Source organism: Xenopus tropicalis, chromosome 6, assembly GCF_000004195.4.
Source record: "Xenopus tropicalis strain Nigerian chromosome 6, UCB_Xtro_10.0, whole genome shotgun sequence".
Lineage (NCBI taxonomy): Eukaryota > Metazoa > Chordata > Amphibia > Anura > Pipidae > Xenopus > Xenopus tropicalis.
In genome coordinates, this window is record NC_030682.2 from 2,426,667 (window position 1) to 2,448,088 (window position 21,422).

Sequence of the window (21,422 nt, forward strand, 5' to 3'; positions counted from 1 at the left end):
TGTAATAATTAGTACTCCCAATGGTACTTACCTACCTTATACTCACATACACTCCCAATGGCACTTACCTACCTTATACTCACATACACTCCCAATGGTACTTACCTCCCTTATACTCACATACACTCCCAATGGTACTTACCTCATCTATACTTACATACACTCCCAATGGTACTTACCTACCTAATACTCACATATACTCCCAATGGTAATACTCACTAATACTCACATACATCCCAATGGTACTTACCTCATCTATACTCACATACACTCCCAATGGTACTTACCTCCCTTATACTCACATACACTCCCAATGGTAATACTCACTAATACTCACATACCTCCCAATGGTACTTACCTCATCTATACTTACATACACTCCCAATGGTACTTATCTACCTAATACTCACATATACTCCCAATGGTAATACTCACTAATACTCACATACCTCCCAATGGTACTTACCTCATCTATACTCACATAAACTCCGAATGGTACAAATCTCATTTATACTCACATACACTCCGAATGAGCCTAAACCAAGTGATAATTCTCTAACTTGCCAATCAGTTGGTATTGATATTGCCTTATTTATATTAGCCCCTTTATTCAGCCAGTAAATAATTATGTACTTACTCAAATGTACACATACCCTATTATTTATCCCAGTGCTCAGGTAACCAATATTCTCAACTAACCCCAGCCAATTAAAACTCCCATACTCTCTAACCTACCATCTCAATCAGCCGATTAAGACCCCCACAGTGCCTCACATACCTTGGCAAACTGATCCAATGCCCATATACTCTCACATACTCTCACATACTCTCACATACTCTCACATACTCTCACATACTCTCACATACTCTCACATACTCTCACATACTCTCACATACGCTCACATACTCTCACATACTCTCACATACTCTCACATACCTTCACTAACCCAAGACTGCTGGAACCAAATAAAAGGCCCGAGGCAAACTGAGTAAAATGAAGCGATTCTGTACCTTCACAGACCCCCTTATCTGGGCAGTCTCTCTCCTGCGTGAGTTCCCCAATACAAGCAGCTGAGGGGCCGCTCCATGGGAAGCCGGTGTGGGAGCTGAGGCAGAGCCTGTGGCGTTGCTGTACTGAGAACATTGCAGGGGTGACGGAGGCATTTTGTAGAGAGAAGGGGGCAGAAGGCAGGCAGGGGCTGCATGGAGACCACTCAGACCACTCGCTCAGTAATGCCTCTTCTATAACACAATCAGAGACAGGCATCTTAGAGGCGACATGATCCATACGTACATTTATACATAGGTCAGTATAACAGTTGGTCTTTTTTTATAGGTGACAATAGGACATTGGCAAAGGCTGAAGTAAAGGAGAATGATCGTCAGCATAGAAAGGGTTTCTTTAATGTGAGGGCACTTGAGCTAAGGGATTCCCTTCCCTGGGAATAATAATATGTAATGTTAATGTGAATGTACTATACATATGTAGGGACCCCAAAGAATTGGGCCCCTTCAGGATGAGTTCCCCTTTAGACAGGCACCATGAGGGCGGCCTTATGGATTTGGACACCTAAAGGTGGTCCTGAGTGTTTATGTGTGAAAAGGGAGTTTCCCTGTTGTTCAGCAGCAACCACTAGGTGGCAGTGTGCTGCAATATAAAAAGGGATGACACCCATTTTGTGAAGGTCTTTCTGCCTGGGACTGCCTCTTGTAAAGAGGTGAACAACAGGCTAGTGTTCCAGTACAGGAGATACTGTATTAGGTCACTCTAGGAGTGACAGGCAGGCTCGAGAGAGTGGGCAGCAATAGCCCCAACAGGAGAGAGAGGGGTTAAGACCCCCCAGCACTCATGGCTGGAGTGGGTTCCAGTTGCCCAGATCAGAAGAGAGATATTGCTGGTTTGGTCCTTCGGATTTAACTGCCGGAGGCAGCAGATCTGAGACTTCATGACTCTATTGTGGTGCTCGGAAGTGGCTGCTCTCCTTAGCAGGGGGCGGGGCTTTCTTTTGTTACATCCAATGGTTGGCAAAGAGAAAGTCTAGAAATATTTATCATCGGTTACAGTCTATATATTGCATTCCTGTTATGGAGCTTGGCTGGGCACCTCCTGCCCTCAACCTCTTGCCAAAGCTCACGTCCCATCACCCTGTTCACATGACTTACCGTGGCAGTTTGTCCTGTCGCACTGTAGCTCCCCCTGCTGGCACATACTGTGAAGATAATAACACAATATCAGGATAAAGGATTCACTCAGCCAATGACTGACTTGTGCTACTGCTAAAATGAAGAAGTCTATGAAGGAATCAATAATATCTGCTGCTTTGTGTCATTAGTAGAAGATCAGCAGTCTCTTTCCATTGAATCAGTGCTACATGGGCCCAGGGTATAAATAAGCTCTATTATAACTGTAATAAAAAGCCTTCTTTAACCACAGAGGCCATGATTGGCAGACTTTATAGCCCAGTGATATACAGGTAGATGTGCCCAAGAGCCCCAAGGTGTTCAGTCCTGAGCACCCTGACATTATACACATTATGCTATTACTATTTCTGGAAAGGGTGTCTAAAGACCCAGGTTTGTTCCCTAGTTCCTGATGAGGTCTCAGAGACATCCTTAAAGCAAAGTTGGACCTTGCCAGTTGGGACTCACCACTCTCTGCATCCTAAGCGCACGGTCTGCCCAGGAGGGAGAAACAGGGTCTCGGGGGATGTTGCACTGTCTGTTGGTGGGACGTACACACAGCCGCACTCAGACCGAGGGACACAATGGCCATTCTGCTCCAGCATTCCCTGAGTTTTGGAACAGAAAATCCATTCGGAATGATTTAAGATTTGAAACCACCATGACCATCCCACCATTTCCCTGGTTACACTCAAATCCACTTATACCCCTCCCATTTGTGTCGCCCCCAAGCCCCCATCCCCAAGAGCCGTTCTAGAAAATTCCATTTTCCAGTCTTTGTGCTTTCATGGCAATGCTTACTTCCTGGTACCCATCTAACTCCACTTCCTTTACTGGTGCCGACATCATCATCATTATTTATATAGTGCCAGCAAATTACTCTATGGCAACTGACTTGCCCAGTAACAACTCTTCTTATAGTTCAGCCTGGGAATATTAGTTAAACCAAGAAACCAATAAGTTAAAAACTACAGAGAGCGCTCAGCTGTAGGACAATAGGACTAAGTGAATGCCATGCTTGCCCTGTCTATGTCCACCCTTGATTGTGACTTACCCGTGGGCAGTAACAGCCAGCCTGGCACCTGGGAGCATCACGGCAAATCTCTGGTTGGTGTCTGGAAGAGCAAAGCCCCTCACAGGGGGAGCCGCAGGGGTTGAACTCAAATGGAGGAAGGCAGCTGGACTCTACAGAACAATTCATTGGGTCCATCATTCATTAAGATGGAAACACAGAGTCAAGTGTCACTTATTTATAGTAAATACTCAATGTATTTAATAATGGAAAAAATACAGGTACTGGAAAGAATTGTATGAGTATGTCCCACTGCCAGTGGTTAAGGGCTCACCAGAGCAGTCAGACAGGTTACATAGTCTCGATTCAGTCCCAAGCTCCTCGCAGCCATCTCCTCTGAATGTGAGGCCCTTCTGGTCCCTGAAACGATGTTGCAGCAGAGAATGGCAGGAACAGTTGGTCCATTCACTCCAGGGGCCCCAAAGGCAACTTCCTGAAATGAAAGGGGATTGGAACAGTCTAGTTATTTGACCTGACAAAGATACAATATTAGGAAGCATGGAATAGACACATGGAGATAGTTTGATCTCCGGCAGTTAGGGAATGGGGAGCCCAGATATAGAAATATAGAACCCAAAGAGGAACAAAATCTTGGATGGACACAGGGCTCCCCTGAGCAGGAAGTAAGATGGAATATGAAAGATCTCAGGCAGGTAGGGAATGGGCAGCCCAGATGGGCCAGTAGCCATAGAAATATAGAACCCAAAGAGGAGGACAATCTTGGATGGACACAGGGCTCCCCTGAGCAGGAAGTAAGTTGGAATATGAAAGATCTCAGGCAGGTAGGGAGTGGGCAGCCCAGATGGGCCAGTAGCCATAGAAATATAGAACCCAAAGAGGAAGGAAATCTTGGATGGACACAGGGCTCCCCTGAGCAGGAAGTAAGATGGAATATGAAAGATCTCAAGCAGTTAGAGAATGGGAAGCCCAGATGGGCCAGTAACCATAGAAATATAGAACCCAAAGAGGAGGACAATCTTGGATGGACACAGGGCTCCCCTGAGCAGGAAGTAAGATGGAATATGAAAGATCTCAGGCAGTTAGGGAATGGGCAGCCCAGATGGACCAGTAACCATAGAAATATAGAACCCAAAGAGGAAGACAATTTTGGATGGACACAGGGCTCCCCTGAGCAGGAAGTAAGATGGAATATGAAAGATCTCAGGCAGTTAGGAAATGGGCAGCTCCAATGGATCAGAGTTATATTGAAAGTTGAGGATAGATGAAGTCTAGCAGCAGATGAGCAGAAATCAAAATAAAACTTTGTATCTTATTCCTCTCCAATCAGTGTCCCAGATATCCTACAATATAGTTCAACCTCTTTTGCCTCTGCCCTTCCTACTTCCTTCCTGAAGAAGGCATTTTCTGGCCAACACCCACCTTGGCATGGCTGAATGTAGCAGGCCGCTGTCTCTACAATCTCAGTGGTGTTGCAGGGCACATCTGGGGATTCAGGAACAGGACAGTCACATCTCCATGTCCGACTCCTTAATCCAGTGCCACATGGTTTAGAACAGGGGCTCCAGTCAGACCAATCACACAGGCCGCTTCCTGAAAGGGAAGTGGATACAAATATTAAGAAGTCAGCTGATAATTTCCCCTTGCTTTGTTTCTCCATAGCTTCTGCCTCAACGTGCAGTTTTGCCCAACAGCAGGGTGAATCCTAGTGATAAAGATGTGTTCAAATGAAAAGAGTGAATAATTGGTGCAGAGCTGCTTCTCACCCTCACAAGGCCTATTGGAACATCCCTGTGTCTCTGTGTCTGGGCCCACACAGTCTGAACCATTGTTCCTGGGGGGAGGATTGATGCAGGCCCGCGTGCGGATCTGAATGCCTGGACCACATGTGACCTGACAGTCTGACCATGGGGACCATGGGGTCCAGTTTCCATCCACTGAAAGAAGTGAAACAAAGGAGGGTTGATGTGTCATTAAGAGAGGTATCGTAAATGTTTGGACTTGCAATGGACCAATTATTTTATCTCCAGTCCATGGAATGCTTTCCCAACTGGAGAACATGGAAACTAGATGGAAATATGTTATTTATACTTTATTAAACCTACTCTATAGGGTTTCTGGTATTATTGGCACAAACCATTCCTTCCAAATAAGCCCAATGCTCACACCCAATGCCGTTTTACACCCAACTCTGCCCTTGCCCACACAGACTATTGATACCATTTACAATAAAATGTGCCAAGGTGCCCATCAGGCCTTCACTATAAAGCACCTCCTTTCTACCTCTCAGCTATTAAAATTACTCCAACTAAACATCCCCTTCTAATCCCACGCACCTTCATTGAACCCCAAACAAACCTTTCATTTCTCTAGTTCAATTCCATCTCCAATAAGTTGGTTTCAGTCTGTATTTGACTATAATGGTGGAACGGATCTACTCCTATTGTAGAGTGGTAAGAATTTTGACTGATATACAATAATATGGAGCAGAACACTCTGTGATATGATCTTAGGGGCCGTGTCACTGTCCCATACCTAGCAATGCTCAGAAGATTGAGTCAAGGGGCAAATAGGGGGTACAGTGTAACAGGTTTGGCCACAGGACCCAACTGTGCTACAAATCGATCAGAGAATTTGATCTATTCTGGGAAATAGCAACAATATCCCACTTTGTATTTAGCTAAATCTTTGAGTGACGTTTGCCAACCATTATCATTGGCAGGTTAACCCTTATACCCCTAATGAGTAGCGACTCAGTCTCCTACCTCTGCACTCGACGTCCTGGCAGTAATTTCCCTCCGGGGTGCAGATACTGGTGGAGAACAAACACAGAATAGTAAGAAACCATGAGAGTGAAATTAGCAAGAAATACAAACTGAGCTGCCGGATAATCTAACCAGCAGGCCATAGGTCTTTCTGTGACCCTGGGGTCCTCGCAAGCTGCAAAATTTCTTCTATTCACATAGAGAAAAAGAGCAAATTGACCTAATGCACTGGTACAAAGAATGGCAAAGAGCAGTCAGTCAAGTACATGGGTAGTTGGTCAACCACAAAGGTAAAGGGCCAACAAACAGCCATAGGGCTAAGCACAGTATAAGGGTATAGGGCCATGCCTCTGAGTAGGCATCTATTGCTAAACAGGATATTGCCACAAGATGGAGACACTGAACATTAGCAGCCACATACTGACCATTGTTGGCATTCTCCTGCCAGCCAGGCATCTCCAATGCGCCTGTTGGTGCCATTGTGTGGACAAAGTTCAGGGCACATCCCAGGGTAACATGGGCGGGATTGCTTCTCAGGTACCTGACACTCCCTTTTAGGAGACCCCGAGGTGGACGATCTGTAAGAAAGACAATTATCAACTAATTGAGAGAAATCTACATTGTCTTCTCAAAGTGCATAAGAGTGTTGTCCAGTGTTGGACATTGTGCCCCATTTATTAACCAAGACAAAGCACTAGAACTCAATTTGATGCCATTGGAAGAAACAATGGGTTCCTATCTATCTCCATAATTCTTCCAATGATAAATGTCTTTCAAATTCAGTCCTGCTGCTCTGCCATATTCTGGTACATGACTGGTGTCAGAGAATCACTATATTACCAAGCTTTGCAATAACTGTTGGTTTCATGTTGGCCTCGCTGATATAGGTGCTACTTGAATCTCCCTCTGTTCCCTTAGGCCTGCCAAAAGGTAAAGTCAAAGAGGAGCATCCCACCTGAATCGGCTTTGGGTGCCGCTTCCACAGGTCACACTGCACTGAGACCACTTGGACCACTGGCTCCACTGACAGTCAAGGCGTGGGCAGGTGTTGTTGGTGCAGACAAGATGCCCATTCAAGCAGGTGCAGTTGTTGCAGTCTTCTTGCAGTGAGCTGCCAGGGGTCCAGCTTTGACCCTGTGTGTCTGTGCACTCACAGTGAGAAACGGGGACACAAACTCCGTCTTGCTCCAGAAGCCCTGTGTAATAGAGCATACACACAATACAGACAGTCTAACTGATATTAAGCCTCGGTGACAAAGCAGAGTCCCTCTGCAGAAGAAGACAGTGATCCCGCTTAATCAGTTTATAAAATGAAGAGGTGATTAAAGCTTCTCTGACTAAAAGAAGTCTAAAATAAAATATATTCCGTCTACAGAGAACAAAATTAGATAATTATCATTCCTAGCCTCCAGAAAGTGATAGTTTCATCAGATGCTAGGCTCTAGGTGACAGAGCATAGACTCAAGCACGTCAATGTGACTGCACATAATCAGCCTTAAGGAAGTCTACGTAAAAGAGTATAAATAGCTTATAGCAAGTCTAGGTAAGAGAGAGAATGTGCATTTTATGGCAAATGTAGCTGAGATAATTCTGAGCCTCCAGCATTCCAGGCAATAGAGCATTTTAAACCTTTAGAAAGTATGGAAAGTAAGAGGGGAAAAGAGAACACTCCACCATAGCCTTCCAAAGAGAGTTATGCTACAATATAGCTGTTGTGATCTATTTAATCATGGATACTGTCTACACCAGATATGGTCTCCTTCATGTTCAAACCAAACACATAATAGTTCTTGGATAGGCAAGTCAGTGTAATGGGTTCTCACCTTCTGGGCAGCGGCATCCTGCTTCACACAATTCTCCATTTTGGCATACAATGCCCTGTTGGTAATCGGAACAGTGACGTGGGCACTTATTGGCACATTCAACATGCTCCATGCCTGGTAGACAACCCTCATCTTCATCAAAACAAAAAAATGAAATATTATCCCTCTACTTCCAGTGAATCATGAATTTACAAGACTAACCCTCTGATAACTTAGTAGCACCCTCAGAGCATGGCATTCACCCATCCGGGACCTTACCACAGGGCTTGGGGTTACAGATTCGCACGTGGTACTTCTCTCCAGGGCACTCCTTGCCTCCATTTTTTGGTGGAGGGCTTGTGCAGGTTCGGCTTCTTATTGACCTCCCTCCGCCACAGGTGCGATCACACCATGACCATGGGCTCCACTTAGACCAGCTTCCATCCACTGCAACACAATAATAGATTATGTACTTGGGCTGCTATGAGTGGTGCAAGTTAGCAGAAATGGGTGTCAATGAACAAAGAATATCATCACAAAAGTGGAACGTCTCGGAGGAAAAACAGGTTCTTGTCCCTCTATATCCAGAGATACTTGGACAACCAAGTTTCTCCAAACATATTAATTATATGGTGTCCAGAGTAATGGTGGGCAGATTGGAAACATTATGATGACCCAAGTAGATAGATCACTAATGTAGCTTATTGTTGACACGGGGACATCACCCAATTCAAGCAGTTTCTTTGGATATATTTCATATAAAACTACCTTTACAGGCCTGCAGGTTACAGAATCTCCTCTCCATGTTCCCAGTCATAATATTCTCACACCAAGAACCATTCGCTCCTGGTGGGTTGTAAGTGCGGAGACGGGTTTGCTGGCCAACCCCACAGGTCCATGAGCACTCACTCCACTCCGACCAGGGGTTCCAGGAACAGTTTCTCTGGCGACAGTCTTCTCCTTCACATAATGGGGAGTCTGAAGTGGAAGAGAGAGAGAGAGAGAGCAGATGGTAATAAAGTTGAAACTCAAAAATTATCATCTTAAAGTGAACTTTCTGAGGGTAAAATGCAGTGATAGCAAAAAGAGTTAAAAAGGACCCGGGTGTGAGGTGCTGAAATTTTTCTGTATCTTACTGACCTGTACACTGCGGGAGGTTACAGGCTCGCTCCTGGTATGACTCCCCTGTACAATTCCTTCCTCCAAGACAGAAGCGAGAGCGAGTCTTCATTGCTGGGTACTCATTGTCACTGCAGCTCTTTGAACATGGTGTCCATGAGGACCATGGACCATAACCCCCTTCCTCTGGTGACCCTGAAATGCAAAAGGCCATCTGGGACTGAGGAGGGTTTTCACTATGTTCTTAATGGCTTTATACTCATGATTGGTGGACTTAACTCTCCTTCCTGCTCTCAGGTTATCATTTTTAGTTAATATGTAGGATGGATGGAACAGTCTTTATACTAAAGCATTTTGGCCTAAACCATGTTTTAACATATACATGAACTAAAGTTCTATTCCTCTACTGCCAAGAAACAGGTCAGGCTGAGCCAACAACATATCCCTCCCTTAACTCTACCCAACCTGTAGACCCCAATTCCATATAAGCACGTTGGCTCTCTTTCATTAATGTTGGCCAGTGAAGACTGGACCCCTATAACATCTGTATTAATAGATGCTTATGGCATACATCAACTTTTTGTAAGAGAATGGCAGGGATGGCATTTTTAATGATTTCTTTAAAACCACAAAACAAATTCAGTATTGAAGAAGGAGGGTTTGTTGAGTTTTTGTAGGAGTCTAGACCTATTGACCTGGAGTACTGTGTTTTTTCTTTACTACAGCACATTTAAAAGACAAAGAAGGTCTATTAATGATCAATGATCAAATGCACAAATATTTCCCCCCTCTTCCATTTCTCTTCAAGATCTTGTTACTATTGTTAAATTTACATCCAATGTATTTTCCCACAGAAGCCTTTCATTCTAGTCCCATCATCACATCACACATTAAATATATGACTTCTAAATCACAGAAAGGCGTTCTCCTCAGCTTGGTCTAGAACCCACTAGGGCCCCGTAGTATGAACTCATGAGAGGGAATCTATAAAGGAAGGAAGAAACTTGGGGATAAAAGTAGCAGAAGGGGAAGGGGAATTTAAAATAAAGGTAAGGGGGAAGGAAAAGGAATGAGAAAGACAAAAGGAGAAGAAGAAAGCAAGGTAGTTAAGGAATAATGAGACAAATGGAGAGAAGAGCAGAAATAAAGAAGAAGCATAAATGGGATGTAAGATGAGACAGCTAGGGCAATAGCCACTGGGGATAAAACTCAAAGTATGGATGCCAAGGTCTCCTGACTGAGAATTCCCATCTTTGACTTTACCTGTGATATCTGGGAAAGGTTCCACGGTGGGGCTTGTTATATCTGCAATACAAGGAGATGTGGTTACATATTTCTCATCTTGTATTTATGGATTGTGTATCCGTGAGAAGCAGAAAGTCTATGACAATGAGATGTGTCTCTGTACCTTCACACTCTGGTGTCTGGCAGTATTTAATGTCCATGCTGGGGCCCTCACAGTTCCTTCCCCCATTGGCTGGGGCTGGATTGGTACAGTGCCGTGTCCTGGTCATATTCCCAAGGCCACCACAGCTCACAGAGCAAGGACTCCAAGGGCTCCAGGGGGTGAATGCTCCGTGCACAGGGCAAGCAGAGAAGGTGCAATTCATCCAGCCATTCTCACAGGTGCTGCAAAGGAGAGAAGAAGAACAATGCTTCAATAGAAACTCATCCAATATATCTCTTGTTTTATATGAAACAATTTGAGGTTTGGGTGGATCTGCAATAAACTATTACTCTGACAGTCATCATTCAATTTCTTCTTTGTTTTCAACCTATTCTGCTTGGCCAAGGGTACATCACAGAGGCTAACATACTGAAATGACCAGAAAAGAGCCAGTGGGGTGGTTCAGCGAGCTGCACATCGGGCCTAATGAGACTCTCTCCTCGTTTGTATACCCTATGATCTGAATCTCCCCCACTTCATCTTGTAGAAAAGCCAGCCTTTGGGGCAGTAGTACCCAAACTGTGGGGTTGGTTAGGAAAGAGCAGTGGTAGGATGGCTTATCCTGAAAGAACCTGGAGAGTATGTCCATTTGATATCTTAGATATGCCAGAAAGCCCAGGTTGGAGGTCAGTTATGTATAGATGTGGGGCTAAACACATTTACTGTCTTAGATATTCTTGCAACAGTGGCTGAATGACTTGTATAAATAACTGCTCTGCATGTATAACTAACCTTGTTAAGAGCTAAGGGGGCCCAGCCTGACCATGGGTAATGTTTATGGAACTTACCAAAAACTGCATTCATGTTGGACCTTCTCTCCCGGCATGACCTCCTCTCCCACCAGAATCTGAATCCCTCTGTCGGTTAGTGGAATGGGTGTAACATTTGGATTGGATGAATGATTCCTAAACCGTTGTACTATCTCTTCTGTCATTACACAAGGACATTCCTGCATGACAGAAGGAACAGATTAGGCCGAATGCTTTGGCAGCTCTAATCTCTGTAGTTTGTATCTAAACTACGTTCCTATGTTTAAATACATGAAGAAAACTCCAAAAAAAATCTTCCTTTTGAGATAATTACAGCTTTGTGTTATTTATTGAGGCTGACGATATAGAGGACAAACACTAGACATCATGGAACCGATGTCTCGGTAATAAATACAACAATATTACATGTTCTTGAGATGAAACACAAAGTCACATTATTAGAATTAATTATTCTTAGTTCAAGATTTATCTACAGGGAATATATGATTGACTTCCTAGAAAGGCATTTGGATATTTATGGAGGAATGGAACCTACTGAAACTTGGCTACTATAGCCCTATGTATTAGTAACTCAGACCAGGGCTCGTAGGTGAAACACTGTAGGTAAAGCAGGTTAGTCAGGCATATAGTAATGTAATAACAACTTCAATCAAGAATGTCTTCTGCACAATGACCCAGCACTGAGACTTGGTGGCCAAGGTTAAACCTTCCTTTGCTCTACCTGCAACCCACCCTAGGGGGCACTAAATCACTTATAGCAGGAGGAAGAGAGGAAGAGGTTGGAGGGATTGGGTTGGTTAAATGCAAAGTAAATGGGAAGGAATCTGACCGTGACGCAGGAGCTATTATGGATATACGTCCCCACTGGGCAGTGGCATCCCTCCTCACACCCGTCTGAGAAACATTCCACCTGCTGGGTGAGGTGGGCACAGCTGTACGGGCACCCATCTCCATTTTCACATTCACGGTACAGGCGGCCGGGTGGGCATCCGACATCTGGCAGATACAGAGCACAACTGGTATTAAATAGTGGACAATAATCGTATCCATTCCACGTTAAGGTACATATTACTGAACTACAATATGGTGCCCACCAACCCCGCTGCTTTATTTTATTTTTTAACAAACGTGGCAGTACTAGGGGTATTGGAGCCTTTGGTCTTTTGACCCACTTTGTGACAGATACTCACCAAGACAAACTTGACCATTACAAGACTTGCTTTGAATCGCCTTCCCCTCACACTCGTCTTGTTGGCATTCCCTCACCCGGATCTGCTCCCCACCCCCACAGGACACACTGCAAGGTGACCACGAGGACCAGGGACCCCATGACTCTTGCTCTGCAAACAAATAAATCAGATGATACAAATTAGTTTCAGACACTTCTTCTGCTTTATATTAATTAATGGCTTCATCACACTGGAAGGCCAATAAGTTAGACCATCAGTTCTATGTCCCAGACTATTTCTTATAAAACCTCTATGCAATCCCCACTTGAGATGTTATGAGAGTAGATTGGCCAGTCCTTTCCTGGCCTCTTGAATGTGCAAATGACCATAATGTAAGGGCATTTACACATACAAGTGCCAAACACAAGTGAAATGCATGGAGTTGTGTTCCACCTTCATTCCTTGAAGATATCAAGATGGAGCTGCGTTTTTTTCCTGCATTTCCCTGCGGTGGAACACAACAGAGATCCATTGGAGGGGATACAGGAAGAGGAAGAGACTGCAATAACCCAGTTAAGGTCTATAGGCTTCAATAATGTTATATGGAGTTGACCTGGCATTAGACCTCTTCCATTCCTGGTCCAGATTATCAAGGGCCATGAGGGGGAATCATCCCATTTAGAGAGGGAAATTAAGTGTGTTGGAAGGATGTTCTACCTTGAAGCCCTAATGAAATTACCTTGACATTCCAGGCTCTGGCAGTCTCTGTGTTGTTGCCCATCTCCCAAGCACTCTCGCCCTCCATTCTGGGGAGCTGGGCTGTCGCACTGTCTGACTCGAGTCTGGGTTCCTTTCCCACATCTCTGGGAGCAGGGAGACCAGGAGCTCCAGGGACCCCACTTGCCATCCAGCCGACAGGAGGGATCTGGGGTGCAGAGCAGACGGCCGGCAGTGCAAGTGCTGAGGGCAAATGAGAAAGGGCCCAAGTTTGAGCTAATCAGTTCCAAACAGACAAGGGCAGTAACAGGCAACAGACACCCAAACTGGGACACTGTATTAACAACATCTACTCACCAGTTCTGGCAGGGACCAGACACAGTTTCCCCAGGCAGGGCATATTCCCATGGGATTGGGCCAGACCATGAGGAGCTGTTCCCGGGCTCTGAAGCTTCTAATTACAAAAAAGAGAAAGTAGGAGGAAATTAAACATTGTCTTCCAGGCAATCTGTGATATTCAAGGACAGGAATATGCAATCTGCAGCCCCCAGATCGTTTCAACTCCCACCCATCACCCTTTGATGATCAGTGGGTTTTATTTGGTTAGACATCCCTATGAGCTGGGTTGTATGGCTGCATAAGCTGGGAAATATCCTAATCAATACTAATCAGTAGTTGGGTCAAGCAAAGTTTTTTCTCAGTATTTCCCCCCAATGGTTATCCCAAGACCGGCAGATGGATGTCTAACCCATAAGCACATTCCAATAAATAAAACTGTGCCTCATAAGTCAAAAAATGTGATTTCAACAAACATGTTCTCTGAAGTTATCTAATGGACCTCTTGTTCTGTATAGGAATCAGAAACTGGGCTCCTGGTTCCCTTACTTACCTAGCGAACGGTTCTGGTACTTGCACCGGCACTCACTGGGTTCCACACATGTCCCATTCTGCATCAGCTGCCCATCTGGGCACCCACAGGTCGCCTGGCATCCAGGGCTATCCATACACATTGTATCCTCCTGGAGATCCTCACAGGAACGTGGGCAGCGCCTCCCACATGGGAAACTGACTTGTCCTCCACCGCAATCTGTGAGAAACAGGGTTCAGAGTGAAATATTCCAGCCACAGGGGCAGACAGTTTAGGGCATAGATATGTCTGGTCCCCTGGACTTTAACAGTGATTCTACTTTCTTCACTGAAGTAATTCCAGAGCTCTTCTGCCTCATCTGTGCTTTTCCACCTTAGACTTCCCATTTACAGAGAAATCCACTGATTTGACAACTTTGCCAAAGAGCAGATCTGAGCACCAATTTGGCCACCTACATGCTGGGCTAATTGGGCTAATACAATCATTGTTTCTTGAAAGTGAGGACTATGGAGACCTGTCAAACAAGGACTACATCAACACGCCAATGCTCTCCTTATCAGATGGGGGTTTCAAACCTTCTTCATTTATATCTGTTTCTGAGCCAGATATCAGTCGGGCAGTCTAATCAGAGGCCCCCATACATGGACAGATAAGCTGCCATCTTAAATCTCTTGGCCACCTTAACACATTAGACATACAGCCAATGACTTGACCCTTTGTCCTTGGTAGCATCTTGTCTAAAAAGTATACATAAAACTCCAGAAGATGGGAGCCCTTATCCCACAACATCAGGGTTGTACTCTTGTAGCAATATTTATTGATAACTATGTAACTTCTTGACTATTGAACTTCATAACAAACCTCAATGAAAAGACAAGTGAATTATATACTGCATACGGGCCCTTAGTACCTGAGCATGTGGTGCTGTTATCCTGGCACCCTTGGCTCTGCCTGGCCTCCCCTTGGCATGGAGCCCCACCAAACCGCGCCGGAGGATTGTTACACTGCCGAGTTCTGATGGATTCTCCTGTGCAGCCATCACAGTAGGACCATGGGCTCCAGGAACCCCAATTGCCGTTCACTAAGACAAAGTTTAAAAACAAAAAATACAGATCTAAACACATTGAGTGGCACCAAGTCTAGCGCTTTGGACTACAGATAACGTGTATAGGGGTGTCATTCTGTGTCCCACTAATAATATTTGTAGGGACCCATAGGGTTAAATGGTCCCTATGGCTTTAAATCCCTACAGGTTCAGTTCCCTTAGTTGCTGGGCAGAAGGGAATGTATCTAAGTGAGTTCATTAACATGTGTGCTATTGGTTAGAAGGTATAGTGACCACATCCTGCCTGACTTTGGTATAGTGTGGGGAGAGGAGTGGCACCTTCCTGTTGTTTGCTTCCACCTTAGGGACAAGGTGTATGTGTGCTGAGAGCCCAGGGCATGGGCCCAGGCCCAGTTGAAGTCGGGGAACAGGGCCCCGTGAATGAGGCATTAGATAGTGGCAGGTGTAGCTCCCTTTATAGTACCACTCTAGGGGTGTAAGGCAGTTAGGGTTGAGCTAGAATGAGCAGCATGAGCTCCTGCATAGGATTGCAGTTTTTCTGGAGATAGCTCTCCCAGGCCACATTGCCTGTAGTGTAGGGATCCAAGTGAATAGGGAATCAGGATAGAGAATTCCCTGAGGGATCCACTACAGAGTGTGTCGCAGAGGTGAAGGGAGATTCCTGCCAGTCTGCCCGCAGGAGAGTGTGAGTCTGAATATACACTCGGTATGTGTTGCATGTACCAATGGCCTCTGAAGCTGTATTGTGAGTAACCCTGTGGATGTTCAATAAACACTTATTACTTTGTTATTTGCAAGAACCTCTGGCGCCCTCTGTTTTCATTTTTCTGCCAAGCAGCAAGAGAGGTGTAGTTGCACAATACCCTCACCTTCCTCTTCCACTTAGCGAAGGCCCATTCTGGGTAAGAGAGTACAGTGTAACCCATGTTCTACTGGTACTAGTCTAGGAAGGCAGCTATTGAGCTGAAATAGGTGTTACATTTGGCGCCCAAAAGGCGTGGGGCTCGAAGGTTAAGCTGCTGGTGCATGTTTCTAATTTTTTTGTGACAAGCGCAGGCACTGCTGGATGCAGGAGAGAAAGCTGCTTGGTCACTTCGTGAAAGGCGCAAAGTAATTGGCCGTGGGTTCGGGTTCTGAGGTTCTTTTCCGTTACTCCCATTGGCTGCAGTTACTGCCTGTCATTTAAGTCTTGCGTGCATATGTTTTGGCGCGAGTGAATAGTTTTGGCGCGAGTTGACCAGGGAGGATCCCTGATGTGAGGTCATCGCCGCCATTTTGAGAAAAGCAATAGAGGAAGACGGATGTCTGGTATTGCTCTGTACCTGGGTGTGGGCATTATCTCTAATCCATGCTGAGGGGAGACTGCTGCATACTGTTTCTGTACCCGCATATTGCTGTGGGACTGTGAGAGTATCTTTCCAGTGACTCTGTGTGCATCGGAAGGCCGTAAGCCCATACCTGCGCAGAATGGCGGATGCCCGCTGGGATGGCTGGGAGGAAAAGTACACTCCAGCTGGAGTTTCTGGTGGTGCCACAGGGGAAGTGCCAGTGACTGAAATGGGCCAGAGATACATCTGGCGCGGCACGTTTGGAACAAAGCCTGATAGTGGCAAGCGGTATGTCTGGCGAGGCACATTTATACAGAAGTCTGACAGTGAAGGCAGGAGGGTCATGGTTCCTTGCTGTGGGAAGTGCAATGCGGAGGTCACCAGGGAGCTGCGTGATTTTGCTGCTAAATGCCCTCAATGCCAAATGCCCTGCTGGGTGGGACCCTTCCAAGCCATTGGGAAAAGCAAAGACTCTGAACTGAGGTCTGCCCTGATTTCTGCTCTGGAAGGACTGTCAGTGGTGATAAAGGAACTGGAATAGGGGGGAGGCCTGGTACCCCATTCTGCTCCAATGTTATTGATTGCACTGTTGATATGTTGCAATGTTTGAAATGCTTTGCTTGTTTTTCAGTGACCATTGTTACCCGGTAGTGCTCTGGAGAGACTACCAGAAGAGGATGTCATATGGTGCTATGGTATTCTGTGGGTAATGTGATGTGTTTGATATTGTACCCCATTGTCGGGACGAAATGGTTTTTTTCCCAGGGGTGAATGTAGGGACCCATAGGGTTAAATGGTCCCTATGGCTTTAAATCCCTACAGGTTCAGTTCCCTTAGTTGCTGGGCAGAAGGGAATGTATCTAAGTGAGTTCATTAACATGTGTGCTATTGGTTAGAACAGTGCTGTCCAACTTCTACGGTGCCGAGGGCCGGAATTTCTCTAGCATACATGGTGGAGGGCCGCTAATGGAAGCCAGTTTTGACCACTCCCCCTTTTGAAACCACACCCACTTCAAACCACACCTATTTTATCACAATGGTGGTAGCACAGCAAAATCCCAAATGCTTGGTCCTTACTGTGTGGATATCAACCATCATTCATATGTGAAAGAATTATGTCATATTAAGATATACCCTTAAATTCCATATGCCTCCTCCTCGTCTGTGGATAGCAGAGCAACCCCCAGTACATAATTACACACCTTAGGGACCATTTAATGGCTATTTCCAACTGCTAACAAACTCCCACAACAACCCCCTGCCAGGTTCACCTCCCACAAGCAGCATAGGGCAAGCAGAGTATGGCACACACAGGCAGCACTCTGCCTGTCCTATGCTGTCTGTGTGTGCCATACTCTGCCTGTCCTACCCTGCCTGGGTGTGCCATACTCTGCCTTCCCTATGCTGCCTCTGTGTGCCATACTCTGCCTGCCCTACCCTGCCTGTGTGTGCCATACTCTGCCTGCCCTACCCTGACTGTGTGCCATACTCTGCCTGCCCTACCCTTCCTGTGTGTGCCATACCCTCCCTGACCTATGCTGCCTGTGTGTGCCATACTCTACCTGCCCTATGCTGGCTGTATGTGCCATACTCTGCCTACAGTACCTATGTCTGAGGTGTGAAGAAGTGAACAATGGGAGTGATTACAGTCTGAGCCTGAGGTGTGAACACTGCAGGGGGTGAACAATGCAGAGATAAAAGGTGTGAAAAACACAGGGGATTACATGATTAAACAATACAGGAGGATTACAGCCTGAATCTGAGGTGAGAACCATGTAGGGGGGCAGTTAATCTCAGTACTGATACCATTTAATGCTTACTCAAAGGTAAGCCATCAAAGCAGCCAGACAGGTGGGGGGCCACACAGAGGGGGGTCGCGGGCCGCCAGTTGGACAGCACTGGGTTAGAAGGTATAGTGACCACATCCTGCCTGACTTTGGTATAGTGTTGGGAGAGGAGTGGCACCTTCCTGTTGTTTGCTTCCACCTTAGGGACAAGGTGTGTGTGTGCTGAGAGCCCAGGGCATGGGCCCAGGCCCAGTTGAAGTCGGGGAACAGGGCCCCGTGAATGAGGCATTAGATAGTGGCAGGTGTAGCTCCCTTTATAGTACCACTCTAGGGGTGTAAGGCAGTTAGGGCTGGGCCCCCGTACCAGTACCACTCTAGGGGTGTAAGGCAGGTAGGGTTGGGTCCCCGTACCAGTACCACTCTAGGGGTGTAAGGCAGTTAGGGTTGGGCCCCCGTACCAGTACCACTCTAGGGGTGTAAGGCAGTTAGGGTTGGGCCCCCGTACCAGTACCACTCTAGGGGTGTAAGGCAGTTAGGGTTGGGCCCCCGTACCAGTACCACTCTAGGGGTGTAAGGCAGTTAGGGTTGGGCCCCCGTACCAGTACCACTCTAGGGGTGTAAGGCAGGTAGGGTTGGGTCCCCGTACCAGTACCACTCTAGGGGTGTAAGGCAGTTAGGGCTGGGCCCCCGTACCAGTACCACTCTAGGGGTGTAAGGCAGGTAGGGTTGGCCCCCATACCAGTACCACTCTAGGGGTGTAAGGCAGGTAGGGTTGGGTCCCCGTACCAGTACCACTCTAGGAGTGTAAGGCAGTTAGGGTTGGGCCCCCGTACCAGTACCACTCTAGGGGTGTAAGGCAGTTAGGGCTGGGCCCCCGTACCAGTACCACTCTAGGGGTGTAAGGCAGTTAGGGTTGGGCCCCCGTACCAGTACCACTCTAGGAGTGTAAGGCAGTTAGGGCTGGGCCCCCGTACCAGTACCACTCTAGGGGTGTAAGGCAGTTAGGGTTGGGCCCCCGTACCAGTACCGCTCTAGGAGTGTAAGGCAGTTAGGGCTGGGCCCCCGTACCAGTACCACTCTAGGAGTGTAAGGCAGTTAGGGTTGAGCTAGAATGAGCAGCATGAGCTCCTGCATAGGATTTGCAGTTTTTCTGGAGATAGCTCTCCCAGGCCACATTGCCTGTAGTGTAGGGATCCAAGTGAATAGGGAATCAGGATAGAGAATTCCCTGAGGGATCCACTACAGGGTGTGTCGCAGAGGTGAAGGGAGATTCCTGCCAGTCTGCCCGCAGGAGAGTGTGAGTCTGAATATACACTCGGTATGTGTTGCATGTACCAATGGCCTCTGAAGCTGTATTGTGAGTAACCCTGTGGATGTTCAATAAACACTTATTACTTTGTTATTTGCAAGAACCTCTGGCGCCCTCTGTTTTCATTTTTCTGCATAGCAGCAAGAGAGGTGTAGTTGCACAACACCCTCACCTTCCTCTTCCACTTAGCGAAGGCCCATTCTGGGTAAGAGAGTACAGTGTAACCCATGTTCTACTGGTACTAGTCCGGGAAAGCAGCTATTGAGCTGAAATAGGTGTTACATATTTATCTGATGTGCATGATAGGCAGTTGCTATAGGAAGTATCTGAACTTACCTGGGCAGAAAGTAGACGAGGGGCACTCTTTCCTTTCCAACTGCACCCCAGTATCGCCATAATATTGCTGCACCCCCTGGCACTGATCTCCTCCCTGCTTGGGCTTGGGGCAGGCGCAGCTGCGGTACCTTGTTACCATCTCTGTGCCGCAGGTTTTGGAGCAGGGAGTCCACGAGGACCAATCACACCACCCACCGGCCACTAGGGTACAAGGAAAGTAAGATCTGAGAGGGTTCGGCATAAACACATTATAATATCACAACATCACAGACATAGGGGTCCATTCATGAAACCACGATTGACCTCGATTGAGAAAAATTCGTATTTTTTCTAACTTATAGAACATTTTGTAATAACCACGATAATTTCGTTAAAATTCCACTACTTTTTTGTGATCCATTCGTTCTTCCATGAAAAATTTGTACTTTTCACAACGACTATGAAAATTTTGTTATTCATTCAAGCTTTGGTATCGTCTTTTCGCCAGGTTGGGTCTGTAGAGTGCTATTGAGTAGTGATGAGTGAAATCTTTCGCCAGGCATGGATTCGCAGCAAATGTCCCCATTTCGTCATTGGCGAATTGTTCTTCTGTGAAAATTCTCCGCGGAAAAATTTGCAGTGCGAAAAATTTGTGTCAAATTAGGCGTAGTCGCATCAAATCGGACGTGGTCGCATCAAAAAAAGGGCGCGGTTGCATCAAATTGGGCGCGGTCATGTCAAAAAATGGAGCGGTCGCGTCAGAAAAGCATGGGTGGCAACAAAATAGACACAGGCGGCACAAAAATCGCACGACAAATGCATCTCGTGAATTTTTCGCCGTTTCGCAAATTTTATGGTGAAGCAAAACGGGACAGATTCGCTCATCACTCCTATTGAGTCCTATGGGAGGCTTCCAACCAGAAAGGTTTACGATCGTTTAGATCTAAAAATTTCGGGACTTTCGGATCGCAACCACGATATTTTCGTACGACCAAGAAAAGAATTTTCATGACATTTTCAAACATCAGAATTTTTTGAGAGATTTTTGACGAGACTGCGCCCAATTTTGATGTGACTGTGCCTTTTTCTGATGCGACCGCGCCCAATTTGATGGACGAAAACAAAAATTTCCGTGTAACAAATTTTTCCGTGGTGCGAATTTTCACAGAAATTTTGCAAAACAATTCGACAATGGTGAAATGCAGAAATTCGCTGTGGATCCATGCCTGGTGAAAAAAATCGCTCATCACTACTTTTAACCACTCAAAATTTGTGGTTTCATAAATGGGCCCCTTAGCCTTTGGGTCAAGTTCCCTAGAGAGGAGTAACAGCGAGTGGTCACTCACCTACACAGGGTTCTTTAGTGCAGGACAAGGTCCCATTGAGGCAGGTGCTGTAGGAGACAGAACGCAAGTGAGGAGAGTAGAACAGGGCTCACGGGGTAATAACTTGGGGTAAGTGGCCCATCAGGGGGAAAGGAGAATCTCACCAGTTATTACAGCCGTCCCTGTGGGGAACCATCTCCCCCGGGAGGTATCTCCGACCACTGATAATGTCCAGGCAAGTACACTCCTCCACATCTACGCAGGCCGTGCCATTCTCACTCAGCACCTGTCCATTGGGACAATAGCAGCCGGGCTGGCAACGCCACATGCAGTGCTGGCAATGGGGAAGAAATGTTCTCTGAATGCAGAACTTACATCTAATGACCATTATACCAATGACCATATACGTCTTGTGCAATTCAAT

The 21,422-nt window shown here is 46.2% G+C and overlaps 1 protein-coding gene across 1 annotated transcript in view; it reads right to left on the reverse strand.

Moving 5' to 3' along the window:
• Positions 1-21,422, reverse strand: part of sspo (SCO-spondin) — a 96,885-nt gene that overhangs the window by 10,949 nt on the left and 64,514 nt on the right. Inside the window, exons 75-100 of the mRNA XM_031903910.1 lie at positions 21,163-21,332; positions 21,020-21,066; positions 19,695-19,895; positions 14,779-14,949; positions 13,890-14,087; positions 13,358-13,454; positions 13,023-13,243; positions 12,305-12,454; positions 11,944-12,110; positions 11,133-11,293; positions 10,306-10,526; positions 10,161-10,202; positions 8,919-9,092; positions 8,547-8,756; positions 8,058-8,225; positions 7,800-7,931; positions 6,932-7,172; positions 6,402-6,554; positions 5,977-6,023; positions 4,978-5,148; positions 4,634-4,804; positions 3,528-3,686; positions 3,236-3,366; positions 2,650-2,789; positions 2,164-2,210; positions 1,012-1,242 (exon numbers count right to left, since the gene is read on the reverse strand). Coding sequence (XP_031759770.1) covers positions 1,012-1,242; positions 2,164-2,210; positions 2,650-2,789; positions 3,236-3,366; positions 3,528-3,686; positions 4,634-4,804; positions 4,978-5,148; positions 5,977-6,023; positions 6,402-6,554; positions 6,932-7,172; positions 7,800-7,931; positions 8,058-8,225; positions 8,547-8,756; positions 8,919-9,092; positions 10,161-10,202; positions 10,306-10,526; positions 11,133-11,293; positions 11,944-12,110; positions 12,305-12,454; positions 13,023-13,243; positions 13,358-13,454; positions 13,890-14,087; positions 14,779-14,949; positions 19,695-19,895; positions 21,020-21,066; positions 21,163-21,332 — 4,021 coding nt within the window. The remainder of the gene's footprint in view (positions 1-1,011; positions 1,243-2,163; positions 2,211-2,649; positions 2,790-3,235; positions 3,367-3,527; positions 3,687-4,633; positions 4,805-4,977; positions 5,149-5,976; positions 6,024-6,401; positions 6,555-6,931; positions 7,173-7,799; positions 7,932-8,057; positions 8,226-8,546; positions 8,757-8,918; positions 9,093-10,160; positions 10,203-10,305; positions 10,527-11,132; positions 11,294-11,943; positions 12,111-12,304; positions 12,455-13,022; positions 13,244-13,357; positions 13,455-13,889; positions 14,088-14,778; positions 14,950-19,694; positions 19,896-21,019; positions 21,067-21,162; positions 21,333-21,422) is intronic.